This window comes from Trypanosoma melophagium, assembly GCF_022059095.1.
Source record: "Trypanosoma melophagium isolate St. Kilda chromosome Unknown ctg19segment0, whole genome shotgun sequence".
Lineage (NCBI taxonomy): Eukaryota > Euglenozoa > Kinetoplastea > Trypanosomatida > Trypanosomatidae > Trypanosoma > Trypanosoma melophagium.
This window is the reverse complement of record NW_027125148.1, coordinates 1-25,185: the sequence shown is the minus strand read 5'-3', so window position 1 is coordinate 25,185 and position 25,185 is coordinate 1. Positions and strand designations below refer to the sequence as shown.

The 25,185-nt window shown below is 43.2% G+C and overlaps 15 protein-coding genes across 15 annotated transcripts; all 15 read left to right on the top strand.

Annotated features, from left to right (window-relative positions):
- Window positions 1–118: 118 nt before the first annotated feature.
- LSM04_003089 (uncharacterized protein) lies at window positions 119–1,066 on the top strand (the record flags this gene model as incomplete). Its single annotated transcript, XM_067337641.1, has 1 exon — window positions 119–1,066. One exon carries the CDS (start codon window positions 119–121, stop codon window positions 1,064–1,066), a length of 948 nt encoding a protein of 315 aa, XP_067192853.1.
- Window positions 1,067–1,858: 792 nt separating this feature from the next.
- Window positions 1,859–3,223, top strand: LSM04_008783 (uncharacterized protein; the record flags this gene model as incomplete). The annotated part of the gene is made up of 1 exon (XM_067337640.1): window positions 1,859–3,223. The coding sequence occupies one exon, from the start codon at window positions 1,859–1,861 to the stop codon at window positions 3,221–3,223; it is 1,365 nt and encodes a 454-aa protein (XP_067192969.1).
- Window positions 3,224–3,547: 324 nt separating this feature from the next.
- Window positions 3,548–5,185, top strand: LSM04_007879 (uncharacterized protein; the record flags this gene model as incomplete). Its single annotated transcript, XM_067337639.1, has 1 exon — window positions 3,548–5,185. The coding sequence occupies one exon, from the start codon at window positions 3,548–3,550 to the stop codon at window positions 5,183–5,185; it is 1,638 nt and encodes a 545-aa protein (XP_067192948.1).
- Window positions 5,186–5,414: 229 nt separating this feature from the next.
- On the top strand, window positions 5,415–6,680 carry LSM04_005290 (uncharacterized protein; the record flags this gene model as incomplete). The annotated part of the gene is made up of 1 exon (XM_067337638.1): window positions 5,415–6,680. One exon carries the CDS (start codon window positions 5,415–5,417, stop codon window positions 6,678–6,680), a length of 1,266 nt encoding a protein of 421 aa, XP_067192897.1.
- Window positions 6,681–6,996: 316 nt separating this feature from the next.
- On the top strand, window positions 6,997–7,569 carry LSM04_003669 (Small GTPase superfamily; the record flags this gene model as incomplete). Its single annotated transcript, XM_067337637.1, has 1 exon — window positions 6,997–7,569. One exon carries the CDS (start codon window positions 6,997–6,999, stop codon window positions 7,567–7,569), a length of 573 nt encoding a protein of 190 aa, XP_067192869.1.
- Window positions 7,570–8,140: 571 nt separating this feature from the next.
- Window positions 8,141–9,865, top strand: LSM04_009029 (Protein kinase domain; the record flags this gene model as incomplete). Its single annotated transcript, XM_067337636.1, has 1 exon — window positions 8,141–9,865. The coding sequence occupies one exon, from the start codon at window positions 8,141–8,143 to the stop codon at window positions 9,863–9,865; it is 1,725 nt and encodes a 574-aa protein (XP_067192976.1).
- A 548-nt stretch (window positions 9,866–10,413) lies between these two features.
- Window positions 10,414–11,148, top strand: LSM04_006348 (uncharacterized protein; the record flags this gene model as incomplete). The annotated part of the gene is made up of 1 exon (XM_067337635.1): window positions 10,414–11,148. The coding sequence occupies one exon, from the start codon at window positions 10,414–10,416 to the stop codon at window positions 11,146–11,148; it is 735 nt and encodes a 244-aa protein (XP_067192915.1).
- A 270-nt stretch (window positions 11,149–11,418) lies between these two features.
- LSM04_007415 (DnaJ domain) lies at window positions 11,419–12,249 on the top strand (the record flags this gene model as incomplete). Its single annotated transcript, XM_067337634.1, has 1 exon — window positions 11,419–12,249. One exon carries the CDS (start codon window positions 11,419–11,421, stop codon window positions 12,247–12,249), a length of 831 nt encoding a protein of 276 aa, XP_067192937.1.
- Window positions 12,250–12,664: 415 nt separating this feature from the next.
- Window positions 12,665–13,252, top strand: LSM04_002286 (zinc finger protein; the record flags this gene model as incomplete). The annotated part of the gene is made up of 1 exon (XM_067337632.1): window positions 12,665–13,252. The coding sequence occupies one exon, from the start codon at window positions 12,665–12,667 to the stop codon at window positions 13,250–13,252; it is 588 nt and encodes a 195-aa protein (XP_067192835.1).
- Window positions 13,253–13,961: 709 nt separating this feature from the next.
- On the top strand, window positions 13,962–14,813 carry LSM04_002326 (uncharacterized protein; the record flags this gene model as incomplete). Its single annotated transcript, XM_067337631.1, has 1 exon — window positions 13,962–14,813. One exon carries the CDS (start codon window positions 13,962–13,964, stop codon window positions 14,811–14,813), a length of 852 nt encoding a protein of 283 aa, XP_067192837.1.
- A 406-nt stretch (window positions 14,814–15,219) lies between these two features.
- Window positions 15,220–15,763, top strand: LSM04_008240 (uncharacterized protein; the record flags this gene model as incomplete). Its single annotated transcript, XM_067337630.1, has 2 exons — window positions 15,220–15,315; window positions 15,407–15,763. The coding sequence occupies 2 exons, from the start codon at window positions 15,220–15,222 to the stop codon at window positions 15,761–15,763; spliced, it is 453 nt and encodes a 150-aa protein (XP_067192958.1).
- A 243-nt stretch (window positions 15,764–16,006) lies between these two features.
- On the top strand, window positions 16,007–16,663 carry LSM04_008225 (NGX6/PGAP6/MYMK; the record flags this gene model as incomplete). Its single annotated transcript, XM_067337629.1, has 1 exon — window positions 16,007–16,663. One exon carries the CDS (start codon window positions 16,007–16,009, stop codon window positions 16,661–16,663), a length of 657 nt encoding a protein of 218 aa, XP_067192957.1.
- Window positions 16,664–16,932: 269 nt separating this feature from the next.
- LSM04_008459 (NGX6/PGAP6/MYMK) lies at window positions 16,933–17,589 on the top strand (the record flags this gene model as incomplete). Its single annotated transcript, XM_067337628.1, has 1 exon — window positions 16,933–17,589. One exon carries the CDS (start codon window positions 16,933–16,935, stop codon window positions 17,587–17,589), a length of 657 nt encoding a protein of 218 aa, XP_067192962.1.
- A 1,682-nt stretch (window positions 17,590–19,271) lies between these two features.
- On the top strand, window positions 19,272–19,478 carry LSM04_004268 (uncharacterized protein; the record flags this gene model as incomplete). Its single annotated transcript, XM_067337627.1, has 1 exon — window positions 19,272–19,478. One exon carries the CDS (start codon window positions 19,272–19,274, stop codon window positions 19,476–19,478), a length of 207 nt encoding a protein of 68 aa, XP_067192882.1.
- A 293-nt stretch (window positions 19,479–19,771) lies between these two features.
- LSM04_002597 (uncharacterized protein) lies at window positions 19,772–22,054 on the top strand (the record flags this gene model as incomplete). Its single annotated transcript, XM_067337626.1, has 1 exon — window positions 19,772–22,054. The coding sequence occupies one exon, from the start codon at window positions 19,772–19,774 to the stop codon at window positions 22,052–22,054; it is 2,283 nt and encodes a 760-aa protein (XP_067192841.1).
- Between the last annotated feature and the right edge of the window lie 3,131 nt (window positions 22,055–25,185).

The following is a 25,185-nucleotide window of genomic DNA, read 5'->3' as shown; positions in this document are numbered from 1 at the left end:
TAGGTGAAACAAAAGGCGCTTCGAGAGACACAGAAAACAAAAACAAAAAACAGCAACAACAAGAAGAAAAAAAACAAACAATAAATAAAAGTGAAACGAGAAACATAACACAAGAGCAATGGCGGACTCATGTGTTTCTCTGAATTCTCTGACGCCTCTTGATCTTAAACAGTTATCAAGGCAACAGAAGCGTCAACTTTTGCAGAAGCATCGTGAGTGTCAAACACGCAATGCTAACGTTGTTTTTCTTCTAGGAACGGATCTTCTTGCTGGTGGTACTAGTGGCATCGGTGAGGTGGAGCTGTTATCCATCTATGAGCAAATTCTTATCGCGGCGTTGGACTGCGGTCGTGTGGACACTGCACGACACTATCTCTCCTTGCTCCAGAAGCGTTTTGGCAAACAGTCGGTACGTGTAAAACATCTTGAGGGCTTATGTTTGGAGGCAGAAGGAGCTACAACAGCTGCTGAGCAACTGTACCGTGGAATCCTTAAGGATTGCCCAACAGATGACTTCCCTGTAAAGCGGTTAAGTGCGATATTTAAGAGTGAGGGAAAACTCAAGAAGGCTATTGAGGTACTGGAGCAGCAACTTGTGTACACAGATGAGAATGGAGAAAAACACAAATATTTGGAGTTGCATTGTGGGGATAGTGTTCCTGCTTATCGTGAGCTATCTAATCTTTACTACTTGTGTGATGACATTCCGAAAGCGCTTTACTATGCTGATGAAGCAATGTTATTTACCTCCAATTCATACCTTTCTCATACCCGCATAGCAGAACTGTGTTACATGTTGGGTGACTACAATCGTAGTCTCGTCGAATACGCACAGTCACTGCGGCTTAATGATCATGCAAACAACAGTCGTGCGGCATATGGATTATGGGTGACGGCGAATGAAGTGGTGAAACAAGCGAAGGCCCCACCGCGACGGGCTGGAGGTGAACAGTCAGTAGAAGAGGCACTTGAACTGCGGTCTTGGGCAGAGAAGAAGCTACTGCAGATGTACGAGGGTAGTCCGATGCTCTCGGCGGTGGAGGCAATGCTGCAGCGTGAGGCGTGAAGCAGAAAACAACAACGGCAGGAGAAACAGAGAGAAAAAAAAAGAGAGAGTGAGAAAAGAAACGAAGGGAAATGAGTCACAGTGTGAAGGATGAAGGAAACATGGAAAAAAAAAAACACGAAAGAAAATCGGAATAAGTGAAGGGGAGGAAGAAAGAATACACAATGGAGTATTAGAAAAGGAAAAATAAGTTGGTGCAAGGGATAGTTCAGACAAGTATATGATGGTGATTTGTGTGGAGGATGTGGATACAAGTACATACATTCTCTTTTTCTCACGTAATACGGGAAAAATTACTCATACGGAATCCCCCCAATAAATAAGGGATTGTGAAATGCTTGATGGTGTCGAAGAAACATTGCGCTGACCAATTTGAAACTAAAGTGGATTAGTAACAAGCAACCAAAGAAAAGAAAAGAAAAAAAAAACAAAAAAAAAAATAGCTATGTGTTCAGTGTTTCTTTCTTTACTGTTTGGCACATATATTCTCAGTACTTTTTTTTTCTTATTTCCACTACGTTACTTTTCGTTTCGTTGATCATTCCACAACGCCAAAACTAATAAAAACAAAATAAGGCTATGTAGTTACTCTGCACAACTCATATTGGCAGGGGTTTACGTCGTTTCTATTTATTATTTTCTTTTTCCCTTTTCTCCTTCTTTTACTTTCGCATAAGAAGGCCGCTGCGGGGAAAGGAGAAGAGACCTCCTCACTCCTCACTCCTCACCACACCACAACAGAGTTGTAGAGGTGACAGCAGTGGCTACAAGGTGCTGCTCTCACAAACAATGATGAGCGAATCGAGTGTATTGGGAAGTGTGACGGGAGAGAAATCGTCATCTTCCGCTGTCATCTATACACCAGTAGACTCTGTTAATGTCTCTCCATCTGTATCGCCTGCTCCTGTCCCTGTTCCTGTTTCTGTCCCTATCCCTGCTCCTGCTCCAGTTGCAAAAGCAACAACACCAACAGCACCACCAGCAGCAGCAGAAACTAGAGCTACAAGAGGAGCAGCATCATCAACGGCTGCTGCATCAGTGCCTGCACCATCTACCCGCAAAGAAAAACGGAGTGCTGAGGCTGTTGTTGCAGCTAGTGTGCGTGGAACGGTGGAGTACCGTGCAGCATGGGATGTGGAGTTATGGAAGGCTCTTCAGGCAGCGCGACTCCAACGTCAATTAGAGGAACAAAAGAAAAAGGCTCTTGCGGCACTCGCAAAGTTTATCAAGATAAGGGAGCAACAGGCTGTGGCAAACTGTGAGATAAAGGAGCGTGACCTCGTCCGTAGAGAACAGCGGGTTGCGGAGGAGGAAAAACAAATAGAGCGGCGAAAATGGCGACTGACGGAGATGGAGAAGGATCTTCGTCAGTTGCGACAACAATTGGCAGACGCACGGCGGCGTTCGGAAGAGGACGCGATGTTAGAAGTGCAGCGCGCGAAGGAGGACGCCGCACATGCCGTCGCTCTGCAGCAGCAACGCGTGCAGGCCGCTGAAGCACAGACACAACGTGCGGAGGAACGATTGCAACAAGCACAGCGGGACTACTTGGCGCTATCGGAGGAATTCCATCGCTTTCGCACACGCGGACTCACGGCACCGCCGGAGAGTATCACAAGTGTGGAGAGTCGTCTCCGTGCGGAGTTTGCGGTGGAGCAGCAGGCGCTGCAGGACCGACTGGAGCGGCGTCACAAGGATAATGAACATCAGATGTTGCAGCGCTGCCGTGAATTGGAGGAGGAAAACAGGCGCCTCACAGCATTAGCCACAAAGCGCAGAGAACAGCTGCGGCGCACCGCAGATGATCTGGCGCAATTGAAACAGGTAAACAACTCGCTTGAGGAGCGTCTGCAGCGACTTTCCTCAGCCGCACCACCAGCCGCAGCAGAAGATAGTACTGCAGTTACTGGTGGTAAAAGGAAGCGAACCGTTGGGTTGAAAGATGGTAATATAGTTCGGGAGACACAGGCTGTCAATGTGGCTTCGCTCGTAAAAGAGATCGAGCGTCTCCGTCGGGAGCGGCGTACAATTGTAGAGGACAGCGCGGGTGCATTAGATGAGGACAGTGATGTAGTACGCTGTCTCGATGCAAGAATTAGCGACATGGTGCGGGAACTCCATGCACAGAATCAGGAGGTGCAGCAAGTGGTTGGATGAGTGGTTTCAACGGAAAAACACCATCAAAAATAGAAGCAAAATAGAAAATTTATTCCATTATGCTCATTTCATTTCCCCCCTCACTTTTTTTTTCTTTTCTTTGTATGTACCTGTGTCTGTTTCTGTGTCTGTGTCTGTGCTTTTTGTTTTTATTTTGACATTCTGTTTGTAAAGGAGCGGTTTGTATCTTTAAACGTTTCTCCATCTTTATTTATATTGCCCCCTTTTTTACCTCTCACCACCTTCTATAATCATTTAACGACACACGCTAAAAAATTATGTGATGTGTACAGATTTAAAGTCATCGGTAAGGGAGCCGGATGCATGCAGCTAAACTCGTCTGAATCCTTCTTCAAGTCTGCAAAATTTAGACGTGGTGTGCTGGATAACGCCGAACAAATTACCGATACTGACGCTACAAGGAGGGAAAACACTGAAAACGAGAAGAATGCTTATGCTGATAATGCCCAACCACTTTTTATCCCTATAGGAGAAGTTGTAGGAGCAGTAGCAGCAAAAGAACTGCAACCACCTGTTCTAAAAAATTGCGAATGGCGTACTTACCCTAAAGTACCGTATTACGCTGTAATTCAAGGTCTACAGCTTTCAATAAATGTGGCTGGTCCTTCAGAAGACATTGATAATGATTTAAATAGTGCTACACTGTTAAATTCCCTCCCGGCGCTACAGTCTCTTCTACAGGATGCTGCAACAAAACATGGTTGTATTTTCTATTTGAGTTCATTGAAGGGGAGTTTTAATACGCTTCTTTACCCGTTACATACTGGGATGAATAACACCACCGCTTCGGTACCTACCAGTTCTCCTACTGCTACTGCAGAATTGGATTATGGACTATATCTACAAGCTTTACATGATGGTTTTAGACGTTTTACTGAGCTACGGGATGAGTGCTGCCGCGTATCCTCTTCACTCTCTCCCTTATCCTCTGATTTGTGTACACATCACATCTTCCTCGTACGTATCATTGATCATCTACGATTGAAGGATGTGATAGGATTGTTAGCAGTAGAGAATGCTCGCTTATGTTTATGCCTTACAGCATCTTCAAAAGTGACCCAACTATACTTTACGCAACGAGCACAGGACATTGGTATTGAGTTGGAGTGGATACATGGTTCTACACTATTGTCAGAACCACTTTCACTATCAATAACAGATGTTAATCCTGTTTTTGCTCTCTGGGATATCTTTGCGAATATGCCACTCCACACCACTCTGTATGAGACGAGCGGTAATAATGCTGCATGGACCCTTGGTAATAGTACTGCCGATCAATTTTTAAGACAGGTGAATGTAACTATTTTATCTTCACTGCAATTCTTTGGAAGCGTATCCTATACGCCTGTACTACGACTGTGCGAAGTGGGTCAAATGGGAACGGGTGGTAAGCGACTGCTGTGGTCGTTGGTTGGAGCCACACGAGTTGTGCTACCGCAGTTCTTGGCGGGAATTGTGAGTGCTCTTGTGGAGAGAAGCCCTGTGGACTGTTTCGAGCTTCGCTTTGCATATGATTCTGGAGGAGCAGTGGCAGGAACTGCAGCGGCGGTAGGAATATACGCTGCAGATGATGCGAGACGTGGAGTGAGGTATGTGACAGGGCCTCGTCATGGTGTTGTACAACAAAAAAGTTCTGTTTCTTCTTCTGTTAGTACTGCCGTATTCCGCGCCTTCAGTCGCCTCAGTGCTGAGGCCTGGCTTTCTGACGGTGATCGTCACTACTACGCTCTATTCCTTGACGATGATCCGGTACCACTGGAGTGTGAGTTTGTTGTGGATTCCTTGCGCTACTCTCGTCGGCTAGGGAAACCATTCTTACAAATGAACGGAAAGCAGGAGCAAAAGATTCAGCACCAGTTGTTTCTACAACCTTCACGTTGGGGATGTTGTTTTCAAGTGGTAAATCATGTGGAGCAGGTTTTGGTAGACGACGAGGAATGAATCACCATGATTTATTTCAACCATACAGCTCAACAGAAGGTTTTTTTTTTCTTTCCTTTTTGAAAGATTTTTCTCATATTTGGAATAGCCATGTCTGGACGAGATATCCCTCGACTCCTTGTTTTCCTCTTTTGTCTCTTGTTTTTTCCCTTTCTTTTTCCCATACTTAGATTTCTTACTTATTAGCAGCCATTTATCTTCCCTCTGCACTCCCTCTCCTGTGGGATCGATGAGAACCTCTACCTCTACCACAACCACCACCAATACCCCACCCGTGTTGCTCCTGTTATTATTACTGTTGCTGCTCGTGTGTCACACACCACAGGGAGCTGACGGTCATGTGCACATTATTGTAGACGTTGAAGGAACTGTCGAGGATTATGCCGCGCTTACAACAATTGTACAAAGCCCTGTTTTCCGCAGCCAACTGACACTCGTCACTGTCGCCGGTCTCACCTGGGGCCACGCCACAACCGTCGCCCGCAACGTCCGCCGGTTTCTCGCGCTCGCCCGCCTCGATGATGTTGTGGTTTCTATCGGCGTTCATAACGCTGCAGTCGACGCGTACGATGACGTGCGGATCCGCGGTGGATGTTCTCGCAGCGGTGGATTTCCCGCCACACCACACGACGCAAAGAAACGCGGGATGAAGTACTCACGTGCGGACGTCACAAGCTCATTCGGCGCAGCCTACTCACTCCCACTAAATTCATACAATATTAGGGTGAACGCTTCAGAGGCGCTTTACCATGTCGTCAGTTCAATGGCACTTAGCGATACCCTAACGTATCTCGCGTTTGCCGGTAGTTCTAATGTGATATCAGCATTGAATTACATAACGCAGCACGACCCTGGTCGACTGCAGCAATTTCGTCAGGTAACCATGGTACATATATTTGAAAAGGGTTACAGTTTGGCTGTGGATAATGTGACTACAGCGCAACTGCTAGGTGATGCTTCATTGCGATACGTCGTGTATTTACCTTCTTTTTATGATCCTGCTGTTACCTTTTCGTTCAGCACGTGGAATCAATTCACTACAGTATCAAAATGGCAAGGGGTATCTGCAGTAGTTGCATGGCTTTACAATGCATGGTTAGCGAAGAAGGGGTTTATGGAGTCTCGAGACTATGATGTTTCTGGTGATGATCCAATTATGACATTCTTCAGGGAACGCGGACCGGCGAGCAGTCTTGTGACATTATGCGCTCTGGATGCCACTGTGAGGACAAACTGCCTCAAATACCGTACATCATTGTCACGAATATCCCTTCAATCTGGAGGCCCTTCAGAAACCACAACAGAAGGTACTGAAACCCATTATATTTCTGGAAATAACGTGACTTGGCCCTTATATCTTCTGGCGACACCAGGAAATAGTGATAACGCTACAAGATTCATTCTTTCACAATCTGCAGACGTTCCGAAGCCAGCAGGTGGTACCCCACTTGTGAAGGTTTTTTGGTCCGTGTGGTTAGACCTTCTTCAACTATAGGCTGATGAATATATATATATATATATATATATATATACGTGTTGTGCATTTATTTACGTGTTCGTGTTCTTGTTTTTTCCTTCTTAGTTTTCTTATGCGTTGTTTTTTTTTTCTTCGTGTTGCGAACCTTTCTCATGATTCATGTAAATCTGCGTTTATTTTTTTTTCTATTAGCGAAAACGCAAGTTTTTGCTTTTATCTGTGATTCTATGTTTTATTCTTTTATCCAATTTTTTTCTTTTCCCATACACACGCTGTTTTTCTTCTTGCTGAGGAGGGGATATCGCCGTAGGGGAGAAAAGAAAAAAACCTAAAAATGGGCGCTTGGCTCTCTCGGTTAAAAGCCGCATTGGGCTTAGTGCCAACTGATAAAAAGATCCGTGTGCTCATATTAGGCCTCGACAATGCGGGGAAGACATCCATCCTGTATCACCTGCAACTTGGAAATGTCGTGTCTACCGTTCCCACAGTTGGTTTTAACCTGGAAACGATGCACTACAAGAATATATCGTTTGAGGTATGGGATCTGGGAGGTCAAGCGAATATAAGACCGTTCTGGCGTTGTTATTTTACTGACACAGACGCTATTATATATGTTGTGGATAGCGTTGATAAGGATCGTATGGGTGTCGCCAAGCACGAGCTGTACAACTTACTAGACGAAGATGAGCTGCGTGATAGTTTGCTCTTAATATTTGCCAATAAACAGGATATGGTGGGCGCGGCAAATGAAACTGAGATTGCGCAACAACTGGGAGTGGCGTCATTGACTAGTCGCACCTGGACAATTGTTAAGAGCAGCGCGAAAACCGGTGAGGGGCTTCTTGAAGGAATGGATTGGCTTTGTGATCGACTGCGCGAGCGCGGGACTGTCACCAGTACCACATAAGGTTCTTTGTAGCAAGTTATGTTTTTTTTTACCCTATATGATTGATGGGCGAATGTGTCAGTATTTTTCCCTGTTTTCATATATATATTTTATCTATCATCATCATTATTCTTCCCCTGCTTCATACTATATTTGCAAGTCAAATAGGAGTGAGGGGAAACACGTACAATAAGTTTTCCATCTTTTCTTTAACTTGCTATGCTCTTTTGGTTTTTTTTTATTGTTTCCCATCTTTTATTTTTTACTTTTTTTTTTGTTTCCGTATCGCATGAAATATAGCGGTAGCAACGTATCTTGTAGAGGTGCATCAACTTTCCTTAGACACCTTCTGGCTGTATAGGATACAGTCAAGGGGGCTCGCAGTCAGAAGAGCGCGTCTGTCTGTCTCCCTTTTTTTTTCTCTCCTCCCCTTTTTGTGTGTGTGTGTGTGTGCACCCAAGCGCAAAGAGGTTTGGAGAAAAAGGAAGAAAGGGCAACAGCAGGTAAAAAAGAAAGAAATAAGAGGGAGGGAGAAAGAGAGAAAAAGAAAGAAAAATAGTGGGCGAGAGTTTAGAGAACCAAGTATAGATATATGGATTTTCATGCGTTGCAGTCAACACTAAGTGGGGTGCGGACCTCTTCTACGTTGTCTAAAGCGCTAACATTTGATCAGCACTATGAACTTTTAGAAGAAATTGGAAAAGGGGGTTATGGCACTGTGTGGAAGTGCTGTCGACGGCATGATGCGCTGAAACGGCCTTATGGTGTTAAGATTATTAACAAGCCTCAGGCTGGTGCCAGGGGACTAAAAGAAGTGATGGGTGAAGTGGAGACGATGAGTCTACTGAGTCACCCAAATATTGTGCGATTAGAAGAGACTTTTCAAGATGATGAACACCTGTGGATTGTGATGGAGTATATGCCGGGTGGAGAATTACAACGCGCTCTTCGACGTGATGGTTACTTTAGTGAATCACAGGCCCGTCGTATCACAACACAGCTGCTTCTCGCATTGGAGTTTATTCATCAAAAAGGAATAGTTCATCGTGATTTGAAGCCTGAAAATTGTCTTCTTAGTGAAGGTGACTTGGTTTGCAAAATATCTGACTTTGGTTTTGCTGTTCTTGTAGGTTCTGATCAGTGTCTAATGTCTTTCTGCGGTACCACCGTTTTTATGGCACCAGAAATATTCAGTGACACAAGCTACGGTAAGCCAGTAGATATGTGGGCTCTTGGGGTAATTGTTTACCTTATGATAACTGGCGAATATCCTTTTACGGGGCGAACGTCAAAAGAAGTTACTGAGGCAATTTGTGAAGCGCGATATGATCTTAGGACTGAAAAGCTTAGTGAAGCTTCTTCTGCGTTGCGAGATTTTATACCCAAACTTCTTGAAATAGACCCTAATCGTCGTTATAGCGCACGAGAGGCGTTAAAACACCCTTGGATAAAAGCTGGGTTAAATATGAATAATTTAGGTGTAGAACAGCAGGAGCAAAAAAAGCGTGGAATGCGACCACGTAGTATTTTTCGTAGTGCTGTTATTTCCATAATGGCGGCACACCGTTTACGCTACCTTCATCGTTGTCGTGTACTTGAAAAAAATGGATGTGGTGGGTGTAGTGTTCTTCGTAACTTTCGCTACGCTGTCTCTGGTGTGTATGAGCCTCCTCGACCGGCACTTGACTGCGGCGGTATGTTTGTGCGGAGTCCGCGAGGGGTGAGTTTCCTCCTGCCGATGGTGGAAGTGAGCCGGACGTTGGAGTCACTCGATCTCAGCGGGAACAACATTGACAGCCTCAGTGTGTTTCAGCAACTCATGAAGGCCGTGGCGCAGCACCCGTCGCTGCTCTCGCTGAATTTGTCCGGCAATCCCATTCCAGCACTCGCCGGCCGCGGGCTGCTGCGCCTCTCACGGAACCCGCAGTCCAAATTGCAGCATTTGGCCCTCGACGGCACTCTCATCTCAGCAGAGACAATGGCGCAAATAGCCGCCGCACTGAAGGAGAAGGCAGCCAACGCCCCAGCAGCCGTCTTCACACCGCAGTTGGGCACACCACCACATATAACATCACCGACAACAACAACAACAACAGCAACCACGTTGACAACACCTACAACCACAAACCCAACGGTCAATACCACAAATGCACGTCATTTGGAAAATGCAACCCCGGCTCAACTGAAAAGTATTCGTACCCATGGTGCTAGTCAACGTTTTGTTGTGCAGTCGCCATTATCTAGACTACGGGGAACACAAGGACCAGTGCGGCGGCTTCCCCCAATCAACTCTACAAAGCAGCGTTCAGAGAAGTAACGCGTTGACATATTGCCATCCCCAGCCTTTTCCCATTACACCCCCCACCCACACGGTTGCATACTGTAAAATGTTTTTATTGTAGCATTATCCCCTTCTGTAATCAGGTCCGTGGTATTTACATACTTGATAGCTACTGTAAATCGACGCGGTTGGCAGTGCTGATAGAGGGAAAAACTCCCAGAAAGGCCAATTTAGACTCGATGCAAAAGAGATCCTCATTTTAATGAACTTCAATAACTGAAGTAGCACTTGTAATAATAAAAAAAAAACTGTTATTCTCTGTTCTCATCTTTTTTTTCTCCCATTTTTTGTTGTCATCTTTTTTTTTTTGTTTTCCATCTAATTTTTTTTCTTTCTTGTCTTACTTACATCCACAAATTCGTTCACACTCAGGCATTTTATTCCTCTTCTTTAAATTAATAGGGAAATCACCTTACTGACGGCATCCACATTGGTAAGGAATCATAATATATATATATATATATATATATATATATATATATATATATTTGTTTCCACTAGATAGGCAAGTAACAGTGAGAATAATGGAGGCAGCCTCATCTTCTTCTAGCTCCGCGCTGGTTATTTGGGGTAGCACAGGAAAACGACTTCAGTTCACGCGACAAGAACTCCAGATGCCAGAGAGCGTCAAGTCAAAATCAAATTATCACTTTTTTGAGAAACAGTGGGATACAGTGGTGGGATTCTGGATGAATCGTGTTTTAAAGGAGGCGGCATTGCAGCATATGACCGTAGATGACATTGTACAGTGTATCGTGAACGACATTGAGAGACGATGGGAACAGCGAAAGAAGGAAAAGACATTATATAAGAAAAGGAAACGTTTACTTGATCGTGACAATATAACTGCTGCTGGTATGCCTTCTCCGCATGTTTTAATCACTAACTTTGTTTCGCTTAACACGTATCGGGAACTTGTATCTAAAGATAAGTTACAAGAACTGTTGTTGTCAGTGATTGAAAAGGTGGAAGAAGTAGCTAAGGAAAAAATAATACATCATGCCATTCTTCTGGATGACAGTGAAGAAAACAATGATAATCATAATAACGATAGCAACACCAGTCAGGGTGAAACAGATAAAGGTGAAGAGCCAAATAAGAAACAGAAACTTGAAGAAGGAAGTCAGTTGATATTTGATGACCACGTGGCAATTGTGTGTACACTGTCCTCAGAAGTGAAGGCAGCCAGCGTAGTTGCTGAACTGCATGGTAGCAAATTTGATTCTCGGGTAGTTATGTGTCGATTTTACGACTTGTAAATTTTGTTTGATTATTGTCCTTACGTATTTTTTTTTTTACTTTCTTCGTGTATGCCTCTTTCCTTCTTCTCTTACTCGTTCTTTTGAGTGGGTATGCATATATTTTTCTTTTTTGTATTATTTGTTTTTGCGTTTCCCTCTATTTCTCTTTTATTATTATTATTTGCTCCCCACATGCATAAACACAAAAACACACACATAAAGAAAGTAGTATATATATATATATATATACTATAAATATATACTTGTGTGTGTGTGTTTAGTTTAGGGATGCGTGCGTTGAGACGCCGAGTGCGTTGCGCTGTGTCGCCATCGAGCAACGACCAGCTAGTCGGGACTACAATAACAATAATAATAACAACAACGACAACATCTGTACGCTGCGCATCTACTGGTGAACATCACAGTTACCGCCCGGGATGTATTGCCAAACTCCTACGCAGCGTCTATGTTGCCATTACACCTCACGGCCTTCACCGGCGAGTGGCGATGAATCTGCAGGCCCGTATGGAGCGAGTGCAGGAGTTAGAGAGAGAACAGCTGTGGCTGCAGCAGCACGGGTCTCCACTGCGGGTGATGGGCCTGCCTGAACACGCAGAGTTAACGGAAGTGCGGGCGCGTTATCGTGATCTTGTGATTGAAACACACCCTGACACAGCGCAGGGGGATGCGAAGGCGCAATATGACATGGTGCAGACAGCGTACAAAATGGCAACTTCTCCCACAAGTCTGTGGCACCAAAACGGGTCTGCGCCTGCGCTCTATCGTCATCTTGTTGGTTCCTCTTCTACTGCAACACGGCGTGTGACAGTTTTTGCCCTTTTTTCATACTGTGTAATGGGGATTATTGGTATTATTTTCTCTGCTGTAGTGGTGCGGCAGTCGCTTGAAGTGGCACTGCGTTTATTTGATCCCGAATTCTACGTTTTCATGATTGCACAGGAGCAGGACGAGCAGCGGCGGCGTCTCGCTGGTGAGACTGTAGATACAGACCCTAAACGTTTAGCACCAACAGCGGTGAAACGAATGCTCTTCCCGGGTCGATTTATACACAATAGCAGTAGTAGCAACAGCAACAGTAATGATACAGATACAGCATGAGAGGATATATGGTTTCTCTGTTCTTTGTTTACCGTTGGCGGTAAGGGGAGAGAAAAGAACTCATCTTTCTCGGCGTTATTCCCCCTCATCATTTTTTGTTTTCTTCTTGCTTTTACTGATTGTTTATTGTTTTATGTGTTATTTTTCCTGTTATCAGTTTTTACCGTTTTTCTTTTTTCTTTTTCCTTTTTTCTTTCTATTGGTTTCTTTATAGGAGTTCTTCTTGACGTGCGTTAGGGCGGTGACGCTGGACCAAAGATAAATACACGGTCACACACAGAAAAAGAAAAACGAGTGAGGTACACAATAAAAAATCGAGGGACGGAGTCGTAGAGAGGTGAACAAAACATTAATACTAAAAAATAAAAAAAGAAATCAAATCTAACAAAGACAGCTTAAAAAAAAAAGCAACATAATGGACACCCCTGTGAAGGAGCCACACTTCTCTTGCCTGCCTAGCTCGGATTCCCTAACATCACCTGTGGGTTTATTGCCTAATAACCCCGAAAGTTTTTCTAGTTTCAGTGATTGCGGAAAGGCGAGTAAGAGTGAAGATACATTTATAGTAGGTGAGTACCATCTCTCATCATGCCCCATTTGCCTTGAGCGATTCACACTGGATAATCCAGCTATAGTTGTGGGCTGTGGGCATGGCTTTCATTTACAGTGCCTAGAAGACTGGCGGCAGCGGTCGCCGCTCTGCCCTGTCTGCTCAAAGCCACTCCAGGACGAGGGAGTGCCGATGATGTCTGCTCGCGATACGCGACGAAGACGGCGGTACAAAGGTGGGAACAATAATAATAACAATAATAATACAAGCAAAGGCGGTAACAGTCATATTCTGTACAAAGAACAGAGTTGGGCGTGTTCAGGGATGATGGAGCAGGAACAGCGGTCTACAAGTACTCCAGTGGAGGAATATTCTCTGACTGACGATACCCAATGCTCTGTTGTGCGTGCATTGAGATTTCTCACACGCTGGTGTTCCCGGGGGGCGGAGTAAGCCTTACTCTCTTTATCTCTGACATGCTGTCTTTGTGAAATCAAATGTGACTAACGCATATGTACAAATACGCATGCACGAGGAGACACAATCAAATGAGTATGCAGCCAAAGAAAAAAAGAAAGCGTTCATATTTCATCTTAGTGTTTTTCCTTCTCCTTTTTCGTTTGTTTTTTTGTTTTGTTTTGCGTCTCCTTCCTTTTTTCAATGCCTTTGTCAGTGTGGGGAAGTGCTGGGGGAACAAGGTGGAGAACGAAAAGCGAAATACAGAACAAGAGTGAGTGTAAGCAAACTACAAAACCAATGTGAACATTAAACCAAAAGAGGTGAAGAAAAAAAGTGACAGTTCTTTTGTGACAGTACAAATTTACAAAACAAGTATGATATATATATATATATATATATATATATACAATCTCATTTCTCTTTGCGTTCCATTTTATGACAAACTCTTTCTCATTCTCATTCTAGGATGGTGATGTGATTAGATGAGAAAATATTTGATCCACGTGAATAATGCCATATTTATTTTATTGTATCTCATTTGTTGTGTAGGGGAATTAAAAGTTTTGTAAAGTTCTCTTTTTTCTTTTTTTTTTCTATTCCTCTTTCCTTATTTCATTCTTTTTCTTATAACAATCATTATCGCAACCGTTATTTTTTATTTTATTTTGCCAACTAAAAGTGTGAGAAAATTTTTGGGCGTGAAATGAATAGTTCTGAAGATGACAACCAGAATGTGAGGCCTCTTCCAGAGTGGTTGCTTGACGGGGTATCAGAAGGGATGGCTAGTTCTCCTAAATGTGAGCCGACAACAGTAAGCTCCAAAGGAAAGAATTCCTGGGCGCTTAACGGTATACAAAACACTCCTGAAGTACTTTCCCTTATTCTTGATAAATTAGAGGAACAAACATTACGGATTGAAAAAATGAGTGCCGCTCTTGCAGGATTGAGGTACCATACTTGCTTTGATGTGTTGACGATGATAAATGTTGCGGTTGATGCCATTTGCGAAGAAACTGTAACTCACATGAGACGTACCGTGGAATATACTGATTTAATTGCTACTGTGACTATCAGCTTTATCACTGGGGAGACGTCAATACTTCTTGAAGAGACCAACAACGATGTTAGCTTTGTTGGTGTAAGATTTTTGGCGAACTGTGTCTCCGGTTGTCACCTTCTTCTTAAGGCTGGTGTGTATAGTGTTGTTGTGAATATGGATACTGATAAGATCACAGATGTCACACAGTTGTTGTTAACTGCACAGAATGAGAGTGCGACGCGGGAGTTGTACCAAGCACTATTGGCACTCTACAGCCACGGTGTGACGGGGGCTGCCGGCGTCAGTGCGGCTCCTCCGATGGAAGGCGAAATGTCGCCGTCCACCGCATCGCGTTCCTCGGCGCGGAGTCTCATGTCGCGTGATCACTTCCCTCACACTCAACCACCGACAATGCGCCGGCGGAGCAGACCGAACCGCACGGAGGGAGAAAACATTTCTTCTGCAGAAGTCCCCGTGAGTAGCGCCGATGGGTTGCGTTCCCTTCCAGCACGGTAATTGGATTACTAGTGTCCCATTGTACCCATTGAATAAATATTACCATTACTGAGTATGGGGGAGAAAACGAAGAAAAAGAGGAGTATTTGTGGTGGAAAGAGGCCCGTTGCGAATGAAGGTTTTCTAAGTTAATTTTTATTTTTCGCATATCCCTCTTTGAATTCTTTTGTCATCGGAATACACCCTCCTCCTCTTTTTCATTCGTCTTGTGCTTCTTTTGCTGAGCCACTTGTGATTTTTTTTTTAAAATGTTGCTCGGCCGTGTTCTCCTCACGACCCTTCAAAGAAAAAAGAGTCCAAGTTATATATATATATATATATATATACTTTGCGCGTCTGCTGAAGGCAAGTATCATCACTAACTAGCAACCAACAAAAAATAAAAATTATTACAATTATAATAAGGATGAATATTCCTATTGGTGATACTGAATGTTTGTCAAGGATTATAGAATCCATTCTAGATGAGGTACAAGAGGAACCTGTGGTGGAGGAACGAGTAGTTGATCTTCTAGCACTGATACCAGATATCTTTCGGGCTAATCCCATTTCGCGCACGAACTGTAGCGCGTTTGGAGAGTGAGGTGTTGAAGCTGGAGCGTTTGACGCTGGAACTCTCGCGCAAACTTCTGATGACTCCCACATTACAGCGGGGTAGACGTTGCTTTTTAGCAGACATGGTTAACAACGTCCTTCCAAAGACGGAGTTGCTCATTCATAATCTTATAGAAATGCTGCATCGTCATGGTCCTAGCAGTATTGTCTATCAACTGGGAATTATCCGTCTCTTGGACGCACACTTACTAAATACAGCAGTTCCAGAGATGGATGTGTCTTGTGAGATCACAGTACTTTCCCAGTTTGTGTTTAGAGATGTGGTGCATTCCGGAAATTTGATATACTGTATTACACGACTACGCCAGCGGTTTAGTGGAAAAGTGCGACGGTAAGAGAGAGGGAGAGAAAAAGGCAAAAAAAAAAAAAAACGAACGAAAAACAAAGACAAATATGTAAAAAAACCTGATACTCAATTCAATGTAGAGTCTGTGTCTCTCTATATATTTTTTTTGTAAATGTTTGTACCTTTATTTCTCTCTCTCTCTTTCTGTCTCTCCTTCTTTTCTTTTCTTTTCTTTCCTTCGAGTAGAGAGCATATATTTGGAACGGCAAGAGTTCTGGCTGACTAGAAGCCAATGTCAAAAGCCCGCGATAATCCTCCATGGATCACCTTTTTGACATGCTGTTTGAGTCATTTGGCGCTCTTTCCTACCATGAGATTTCTTCATCGACAAAAGATGCACTATGAGTTTTCTGTTTCGTGTTTTGCTGCCTTAACCTCCTTTATGTACCATACATCAGAGTGCTTTCACCGACCATTATTTCTTTCAACCTTGAAATGGCACCGATTAGACAACATTGGTGCTATTACCTCACTTACTATTACATGTCTTTACCTTTCCTGTTTTGAATCAGAGACAGTGGTGGATATTCTTAAATACGTTTTTTTGTTTTTTACTATAATACTTCAAGAATTTGATCCGTGGAATGTTACTTACACAATACTTCCTGTTTTTTCTGCTGTATCCATGGTACTTATGTCACATCTTTTGAAACCCAGAAGACGAAAATGCATTATACGCAAAAACCTCGTTACTGGTCTAATATTCTGTTTATTCGGTGCATTCTTTTTCTCTTGGGGACTGGACAATGCGAACGATCCTTTTCGCATTTGGCATGGTCTTTTTCATGTTTGCATAGGCTTGGGCTTGTATCAGCTTTTTATTTGCATAAAGCGTCGAGGAAAGGTGCGGTATAACGATAATACAGACTCTTTAGCTTTTGAACTTTGACGATTAATTTCATTTTTTTTTTTAACCCTTTGGTATTTTTACTCCTAGAAAATCTATATAGTACTCGCTTCACTGTGATATTATGCAACCATGTGGTATACCATTCTTTGGGAGTCTTCCCTCTTCCTGTATCAGTGTAGGTACATACATGTCTACAGCCTAATAGGCTGTTATGCATATGGCTTTGTTAATGTTGAAAGTGTCTATCCCCTCTTCCTTATTTTACTTTTTTAAATTTTTCTGTACGTAAAATAATATTTTAGTTTAAGATGAGAGAGGAGGAACCGTGGGCTCTCTTTGCAACAACCGTGGTGAGCCACTTGCCAATGTTACCAACGGCGTATCTATTCTTTAGAAGAAAATATGTGTACGAGGCATGCATTTCTGTTTTTGGTATCACATCATCTCTTATGTATCATTCATGTCAGTCTTTTCGCATAAAGATATTCTTGGATGAGCTTGGGTGGCATCGGCTGGACAATATTGCAGTTATAGCAGCAGTGGGTATGTGGTTGGTTTTTATTTGCTGCTTTAGGGATCCAGTGGTGGAACGAGTCACGAAATACTTTACACTGCTAATAACTATTATTTTGCAGGCCAAGAATCCGTGGGATATTACGTATACATACATACCAATTCTTATTTTTGCGTGTCTGCCGCTTTACGTGTGTGTTATCAGTGGGCGACCACCGGTGGTGGAGCGGAGATACTTAGTCATTGGCACTTTCTTTATGCTGATAGCCTTCCCCTTTTTTGCTGCGGGACTTAATGATTCGCAGGACCCCTACCGCGTATTCCACAGCCTGTGGCACCTCCTCGGTGCTATCTCGTCATACTATTTATGGCTTATGGTGAAAGTCCCGGGTGCGACAGGGGCGTATTCCAAAGGTGGTTTTATTTCTATAAGAGGAGATTCCCTTTTATGAAAAATTTCTCTGGGAATTTTATGTGTTCTGCGCCTGGCAGATACATTTTGTATGTTTGTTTCTTTCTTTATTCTTTTTTATTTCTGTCTGTATTTCTGTCTCTTTGTGTGTGTGTGTGTGTGTTGACACATAAATGTGATGAGGCTTGGGTATTCTTTATTCTTATTGTATTTTTTCTTCGCGCCTTTCTAGTTTCAAAAGCAGTGACATTGAGATGCTCTGATAACTTAGGTGAAGCTGAAAGTGGCATCTGTCGTCCATACGGCAGAATCTGTACCCCCGCAAAAGTAATAAAAGAAATAAAATGGAAAAAGAATCTCCTTCTATTCTCACAGGGAGGTGTTCCACTATATGGAATTTTACTGATACTGCATTTCTCCACCTTACCTTCTTTATGTCTCTCTCTCTCTCTATTTTTCTACCTCTATTTCCCTTAATTCAATCCACGGGAGCGGGTTTCTAAGAGCCAACATATAATAACGGAATTATCCAAAAGAATATTATTGGAACTATTTTTTTCTTGGTCTTGGTACAGATGACAAAAATCCCCCTCTTGAGTATATTAGGGAACATTTGTTTCCTCGTCAGCCGAAAAAAAATCTACTAAACAGATCAGCTTATCACATTTCCCGTCCCCTACTCGCATCCCAAGAAGCATCAATAAAAAGAACAAGTCTTTTGGGGCCCCATCTGGATTGACTCTGGAATAAGCTAAAGAGTATGCTTCAAGACTGAAAATGAGCTGCTTAGGTTGTGTATAGCGAACTTAACTGATGGAATATATATTTTTTTCTTTTTTTTTTGATTTGTTATTGATTCATGATTGATGGATTGTATTCTGCATGAACTTGTGTCGCTCGATATTACCCAATCGTAATGTGAAATGATCTTTAGAGAGCCTGAAGCTCTTAGTACGGAGTTCCTAAAATTGGAAGTACCGCACACCATTTGAGGGTATCATGTTTTGTGAACACGTTTCCTGAAAAGAAGGCAAGATCAAACACGTAACCCCCGTGCGCTTCTTCAAACCTCCTAATTATTTCTGTTTATGTTTTTTCCTTTCTTTTTTTATTTATTTTTTATTTATTTATTTTTTACACGCGTTTCTAAGAGCATGTGAAATATATATCTAGGGAGTGAAGCTATTTCAGATGAGAAAGCTTATTTTTACATATACCCTGCTATTGTCTGTCTATTATAGGATTTTACACTCACAGGTTTCACGTTTGTATTTGGTCAGTATGTTTTCTTTTTTACTTTTTTTTCCTTCCCCCCCCCCCCCCCCCACACACACACACACATTTTCTTCCACACGGAGAGGTTCGGTGATTATGTGGCCTTTTAAACTCCCATTTTGTAAGTAAGTTCGGAGGGAACTCAGATATCAGGGATGCTGTCTCGATTAGTATTCTTTTCTTTTTATTTTGAATGCGTCTTATCTGTTCCTGAGTAGTATGTGGATTTGTAAAGAGTGGTGTTATCGCCCCACTGTATTTATTGATTTCTATCTATGTATTTATTTACGTATATATATTTCTCCGTCTGATTTAGTTACTATGATGGCAGTCGTTACACCTACATCACATTTTCTTCTCCCTTTTTTTTTCTTCTCTTTCTTTTTCATGTTCTATTTATGTATGTGTGTATGCGCTTGTGGTGTTTGTTTGGATTTCTTGCAGGGTATGACAAGTTGCACAGAGGCAGTAAACAAGCTGGATGCTGTTGTCAATGCAATGAGAGCTGCCGTGATGGAGATGGAGTCTCGAGGAGCGGCAAACACGAACGATGTTATAAAGGGTGCAGCCGAGTTTCAGTGTACGCTGCACATCTTGTCGCGCGAGGCAGCAGCGAATAGTGTTAAGGAGGAACAAACAAGAAGAGGGGGTTAGTGATAACAAAGATGTTCTCCAATAAGAGAATTAGGCATCAGTTTCCCAGATATTGGATTTACAACTGGAAGGTGGGGAAAAAAGAATTTTTTTTCTTCGTGCCAAAAGAAAAAAAAATGAATATATATATATATATAACCCCCATCTCCTTCCCCTTTACCCCTTATATTCTTATGTACTACTTTTTTCCCTTCTTTTTCTTCTTTCTTTTCTTTCTTTCTTTCTTTCTTTTTTCTTCTCCGCCTATATTTCCCACATTCCCTGCGAAGGGTTTTCTGTGCGACGTATTAAGTATGAACAGTGAGGAGAAGACACGCGGGTGTCTGACGAAGGCTCAGACGCTGAGGGACAGTGGGAACTACAAGGAGGCCGTCACTGTCTTGCAGTCGCTCTCCGAGCACGGGGTCCACTGGGGGCCGGTGTACACCACCGCCGTTGACCTCCTCGCCGAGTTGTGCTTCAGCCAAGAGCAGGGCGTTACCGTCGACCGCTTCTTTCCGGCGTTCAGGTGGAACCGCAACAAACTCCGCGGCTCGCAGCATCTGGAAGAGGGAACACGGCGCATCATCAACATAACACTCAAACATCTCCGTGCTGCGGGCGAGAGGGCGTGGCGCAATGCAAAAATGATGGAAGAGGAACCCAGAGAGGAAGAGCTAATTTTGGCTGCTCTCTCAGGAATTTCGCCAGCGCAGCGTGCGAGGGAAAGGTATCTCATCCCTGCAGAAAATATGACACAAATGGTGGGGTGCGAGTTGCTAAATTTTAATGTAATTGGACACTCAAAGAAGCTGCTTCCCATCTACCTTGATACAGCTCTGCAACTCATTGAATACTGTCATGAACACAGCTTAAAACGAGCTGTTGGGCGTATCGCTGAGGCTTTTGTACGTTTCTTCAAGAGATTTCTCCAAAGCCCTATCACCCTGCCATCAAAGACTGATAACCAATACCTTATTACATTAAGCAAAGAGCTTGAAGCAGACCGGGAAGATTTCTACAAGGAGAAGGCTACAACTGAGAAAGCAATAAACGTTTTCTGTCGATTGTTGCAAATATTAACAGTAATGAACAGTTGGCAGAGTGCATGGTCAACTCTGCAGTGTTTTACGAAAGTGATGCAGGAAATTTCTCAACGTCCAGATCACTCTCGAGAGTGTCAAATCGAAGCACATTTGTCGATGGCCTCCCTTTTTTGGAAATGTTCACACTACGCTTTTCATGCCCATTGTTTAGGAGTTGCTGCCTTTCTAACCGAACAGGAACGGATGCCTATCGCTTCCAGAGCAGTTTTGGCCACGCTCTGTGCACCTAACATTAACGGGGAACGAAAAAGCTTTGCACGAGGATCTGATTCGATTCTTGAGAAAAACGCAAGAATTGCTCAACTATTTGGACTTCAGGCAGCACCAGGAAGAACATCTCTTTGGAGACGTCTTCAAAGAATGCAAGTTCTTCAAACCGCCTCCTCGGAGGTTCAGGCATTTGACGAATTATTACGTAATGAAGTCCTCGATGAGGCAACAGCAAAAAAGGCTATTGAATACTTGTCTAACATTCTTCAGAAAGAACCTACCCTTGAAATGTACAGAGAGCCACTACGCAAAGTTATCATTCAGCGATATTTGGAGAGTATGTCTGCCAAAACTACTCGACTAGAGGCAGATTCTTTACAAGTGGGTGAGGCAAACCCTTCAGATGAGAAATACATAAATGAAATTGAACCATTCATTCTGAATGAGTCGGGAATTGCTGTAGAAATTGATCACAAAACAAATTCATTATCGTTCAGCAACACTACAAAAATGAAGGTACTCCATGCATTTAATCTATTGGCGGAAAAAGTGGACCTCCAACCAGCTGCTCCTCGAAGAAAACTTGACATACGCCCAGAGCATTTGCAACGGGCTCATGACCGCAGCAGTATAATTCATCGTTTGCAGAATCTGTGTGAAGAAACTGCAGAGGAACGTCGACAGAATGCCAAGGACAAGGAGGATGCTGAACGTGAAAAGGCCAGACTGGAACGTGTCCAAAATGAAGAAAGGAAGAGGGAAGCAGCGCGTTTGGCGCAGGAGGCTCGAGGTCTTGCTGAGTATCAAGAGTTTGTAAACCAGGAAAGGCGAAAGGTTGTACTGCGCCGTCTTAAAGAAAAGTATAAGGGTTTCAGTGTTCCAGATACAATTACGCAGAAAAATTCCACCGATTTCGTTCAAGAGTTAACAATTCTTTTAACAGAGCACCTTAAGAAGACAACACGAGAGAAAATGGCTGATGTGACGAAAATGAATTATTTTGAAAGGGCTTGCAGAGAACTCGAGATACCTAAGCGGGAGCGTATTGAGCGTGAAGAGGCAGAGCAGCACAAAGCTGAGAGAGCAGCTGCTCGTGAAAACTTCCTTATACAACATCGTAAGGAATTTGAAAAACGTCAGCAGGATAATGAGGTATTAAAGAAATTCCTTAAAGAAGCGGCTGTGTTTGCAGAACAGGTACAAATGAAAGAAAAGACGTCTAAACGCGATGAGCAGCAGATGCTGCTTCAAAAAGAGAAGGAACGCTTGCAGGGTTTATAGTACATTGCGGTAGTGCCATGAGCCCGCAGTCTTCAACACCCTTTTTCTTTTTGGTAATATTTCTAATAAGTAAGTATCATCTATTTCATAAAGACGAAAAAAATAATTTAGCATTCACTCGTTTTTTTGTTGTTGTTGTTGGTGGCCCCCTACCAAAATGATAGTAAGGGATAGCGCAGGCATTTTTCATGTGCGTGAGTTTGAGAATGCCTGCGTAAGTTTCTATTTCTCTTCAGCTATTACTTTGAGTATTTTTCTTTTTTTTAATATTATTTTCTCACAAATTAGGCTCTTTAGCATGTCTCGCGGAATTTTTGGCGTCAGACATTGGAAAATGTCCTATGGTTTATGAAACATTACACTCCGATACCGATCACAAGACGTATTACATCTTTTATGGGGTACGTGCACTCTCTTGACCGACTACAAAACTGGAGATTGTCCCACAATCCATCTTGGTGAAATTCTCCGTTGGTGTTAACTTTTTTTAGAACATTTCATTCGATATTGAGAGTGATGTAAGTCACAGTGAATCCTCTTTTCACTTTTTTTTGACTTCACTGGCGGTAAACCAAATTAAGAAGGAGCTGGTAGGAACTAATACCTACCAGGAAATTTCTTGATTCTTTGAAACAACGAAAACTTTGCAATTGCACCTTTACAATATCAATAAGCATTTGGGTTACATTTTTGGTTCACATCTGTATTAGAAAGGAAGATGATTCCAGAATAGAATCTGGATAGATAATACAGTAGCTATGGGTGAGGCACTGTTTTCATATTTTACAACGCGTTTTGTTGCTACTTGTATCTCTGAAGTAACAGATCATTGAGTGATGAACTGTGTTTTTTTTCTTCTTCTGGTGATTTCTCTCACTTCTTCAGCGATGAATGACGGGTGAGATTCCCATAATTGATCTTATGACTGACACCCTCCCCTTTCTGGGAGCGGGGAATCTGATGCCTAGATTAAGGGAGATTGGAGGTTTCGTTTTTTTTTTTTTTTCGCTCCCTCCCCTTTTCTCTCTCTCTGTACGTGAAGACACTGTTGCAGAGAACCTGTTACGTAACGAAAAATACAGATTGCTTCTGTTTTCAGTTTTACATCTTGAGGTAAAACGATATGTATATATATATACATAGATATCAATGTTTATCAAAAAAAGAGAAAAAAGAGTGGCGCAATGTATAGAATAAATATGACATGGAAACCCCCTTTTCACATTAACTCCTGCAGCACAGGTGTTTTTTTTTTTTGCTGCTCTGAATATCCCGTTTTTTCTATCTTCCTTTTCTTTTTACCTACTCTCGGAAAAACGATTGTTCAAGGAGACAAAAGAATTGATATTCAGAGATGTTTTCTCAAAGGAACCCACTAACGTACATATAAATAAAAGCCCATGTAAAGGGATCAAGGGAGGTACTCCGCGACATCATCAGGGTATGAAGAAAGGCAAGGCAATGTCCTACAAAGCCTTCCTCGTGTTTCTTCTTATTCTGTGCTCAAGCGCCATCCTCTGTCGCGCCACGTCCATGAAAGAGCAAGAGAGAAGCAGAGTTGCACTCTTTCAAGCTGGGGTCTCAACAGTGCCATTTGAGGATAAGGGGAAGATAGTTCAAAGAAAAGTCCATTCGTTCCGCGTTCCTTCTCTTGTTAACGTGGATGGGGTGATGGTCGCCATCGCCGACGCCCGGTATAATTCAGACAACGACAACTCCTTCATTGAGACAGTGGTAAAGTACAGCGTGGACAATGGCGAGACGTGGGAAACGCAAATCGCTGTCAAGAACGCTCGTGTGAGTTCCGTTTCTCGTGTGGTGGACCCCACGGTGATCGTAAAGGGGAACAAGATTTACGTTCTTCTGGGGAGATTCAACAGCTCGGACAGCTCCTGGGTTCACCACCCTGATGGAAAGGATTGGGAGCCCGTGCTTTCTGTTGGTGAAGTTAAGAAGAAATATACCACCAGCGGCAAGGTGAACGCAAATATTACATGGACCGATCCTGTTTCGCTAAAGTCTGTTTTCCCTGAAAATATTGCAGGAGCACCATCAAAGGCATTTCTTGGCGGTGTGGGGGTTGCTACTGCAACAACGAGCGGCGCTCTTGTGTTCCCTGTGCAGGCGACGAATACAAATAAGGATATCACCGCAATGATCATGTATTCTACTGATGATACTAAGACATGGAAGTTCGCAAAAGGCAGGACCTTACTGGGGTGTTCCGAATCCTCTATTCTTGAGTGGGAAGGGAAGCTCATTATGAACACCCGACTTGACACTGGCTACCGCAAAGTCTTCGAGTCCAAAGATATGGGTGATACATGGTATGAGGCTGTGGGTACACTATCCAATGTGTGGGGCAACTCACCACCACGTAAAGGACCTGGCAGCCAGGGTGCCTTCATTCCCGTGACGATTGAGGGGAAGCGTGTAATGCTATTTACACACCCACTGAATTACAAGGGGATGTGGGAGCGCGACCGACTCCACCTTTGGGTGACAGACAACAACCGCATATTTGACGTTGGTCAGATTTCCGTTGGTGATGAGAACGCTCCCTACAGCTCAGTACTGTACAAGGATGACAGGCTCTTCTGCTTGCATGAGACAAAAGTCAACAATCAAAACTATAATCTTATGTTTCTGGAGCTGAAAAAGGAACTGAAACTGATCAAATCAGTGGTGCGAACCTGGATCAATCAGGATAAGAACTTCTCAGACATTTGCATCCCCACCGAATCAAAGGAACTCTCTCGTGTAAGTAAGTGCGGACTCCCATTTCCCCACTGCTGGGCTTCTTGGTTTCCTTTCCAATGGCTTTTCCTGTGGAAAGTGGAAGGACGCATACCGCTGTGTGGACGCTCGCACGGAAAATGCCGAGAAGGTTCCCAATGGCCTGACATTCAAAGGAGTTGGTGCTGGGGCACGTTGGCCAGTGGGCAAGCAGAGACAGAACCAGCGATACCATTTTGCAAACTACATGTTTACGCTGGTGGCGACGGTGCAAATCGTTGAGCTTCCGAAACTTGGCAACTCAGCCCCGCTATTGGGAGTGAGCCTGGACGATGCTGGTGTCAAGAAGGTTCTGGGGCTCTCGTTTAACAAGGACCGGAAGTGGATCCCCATAT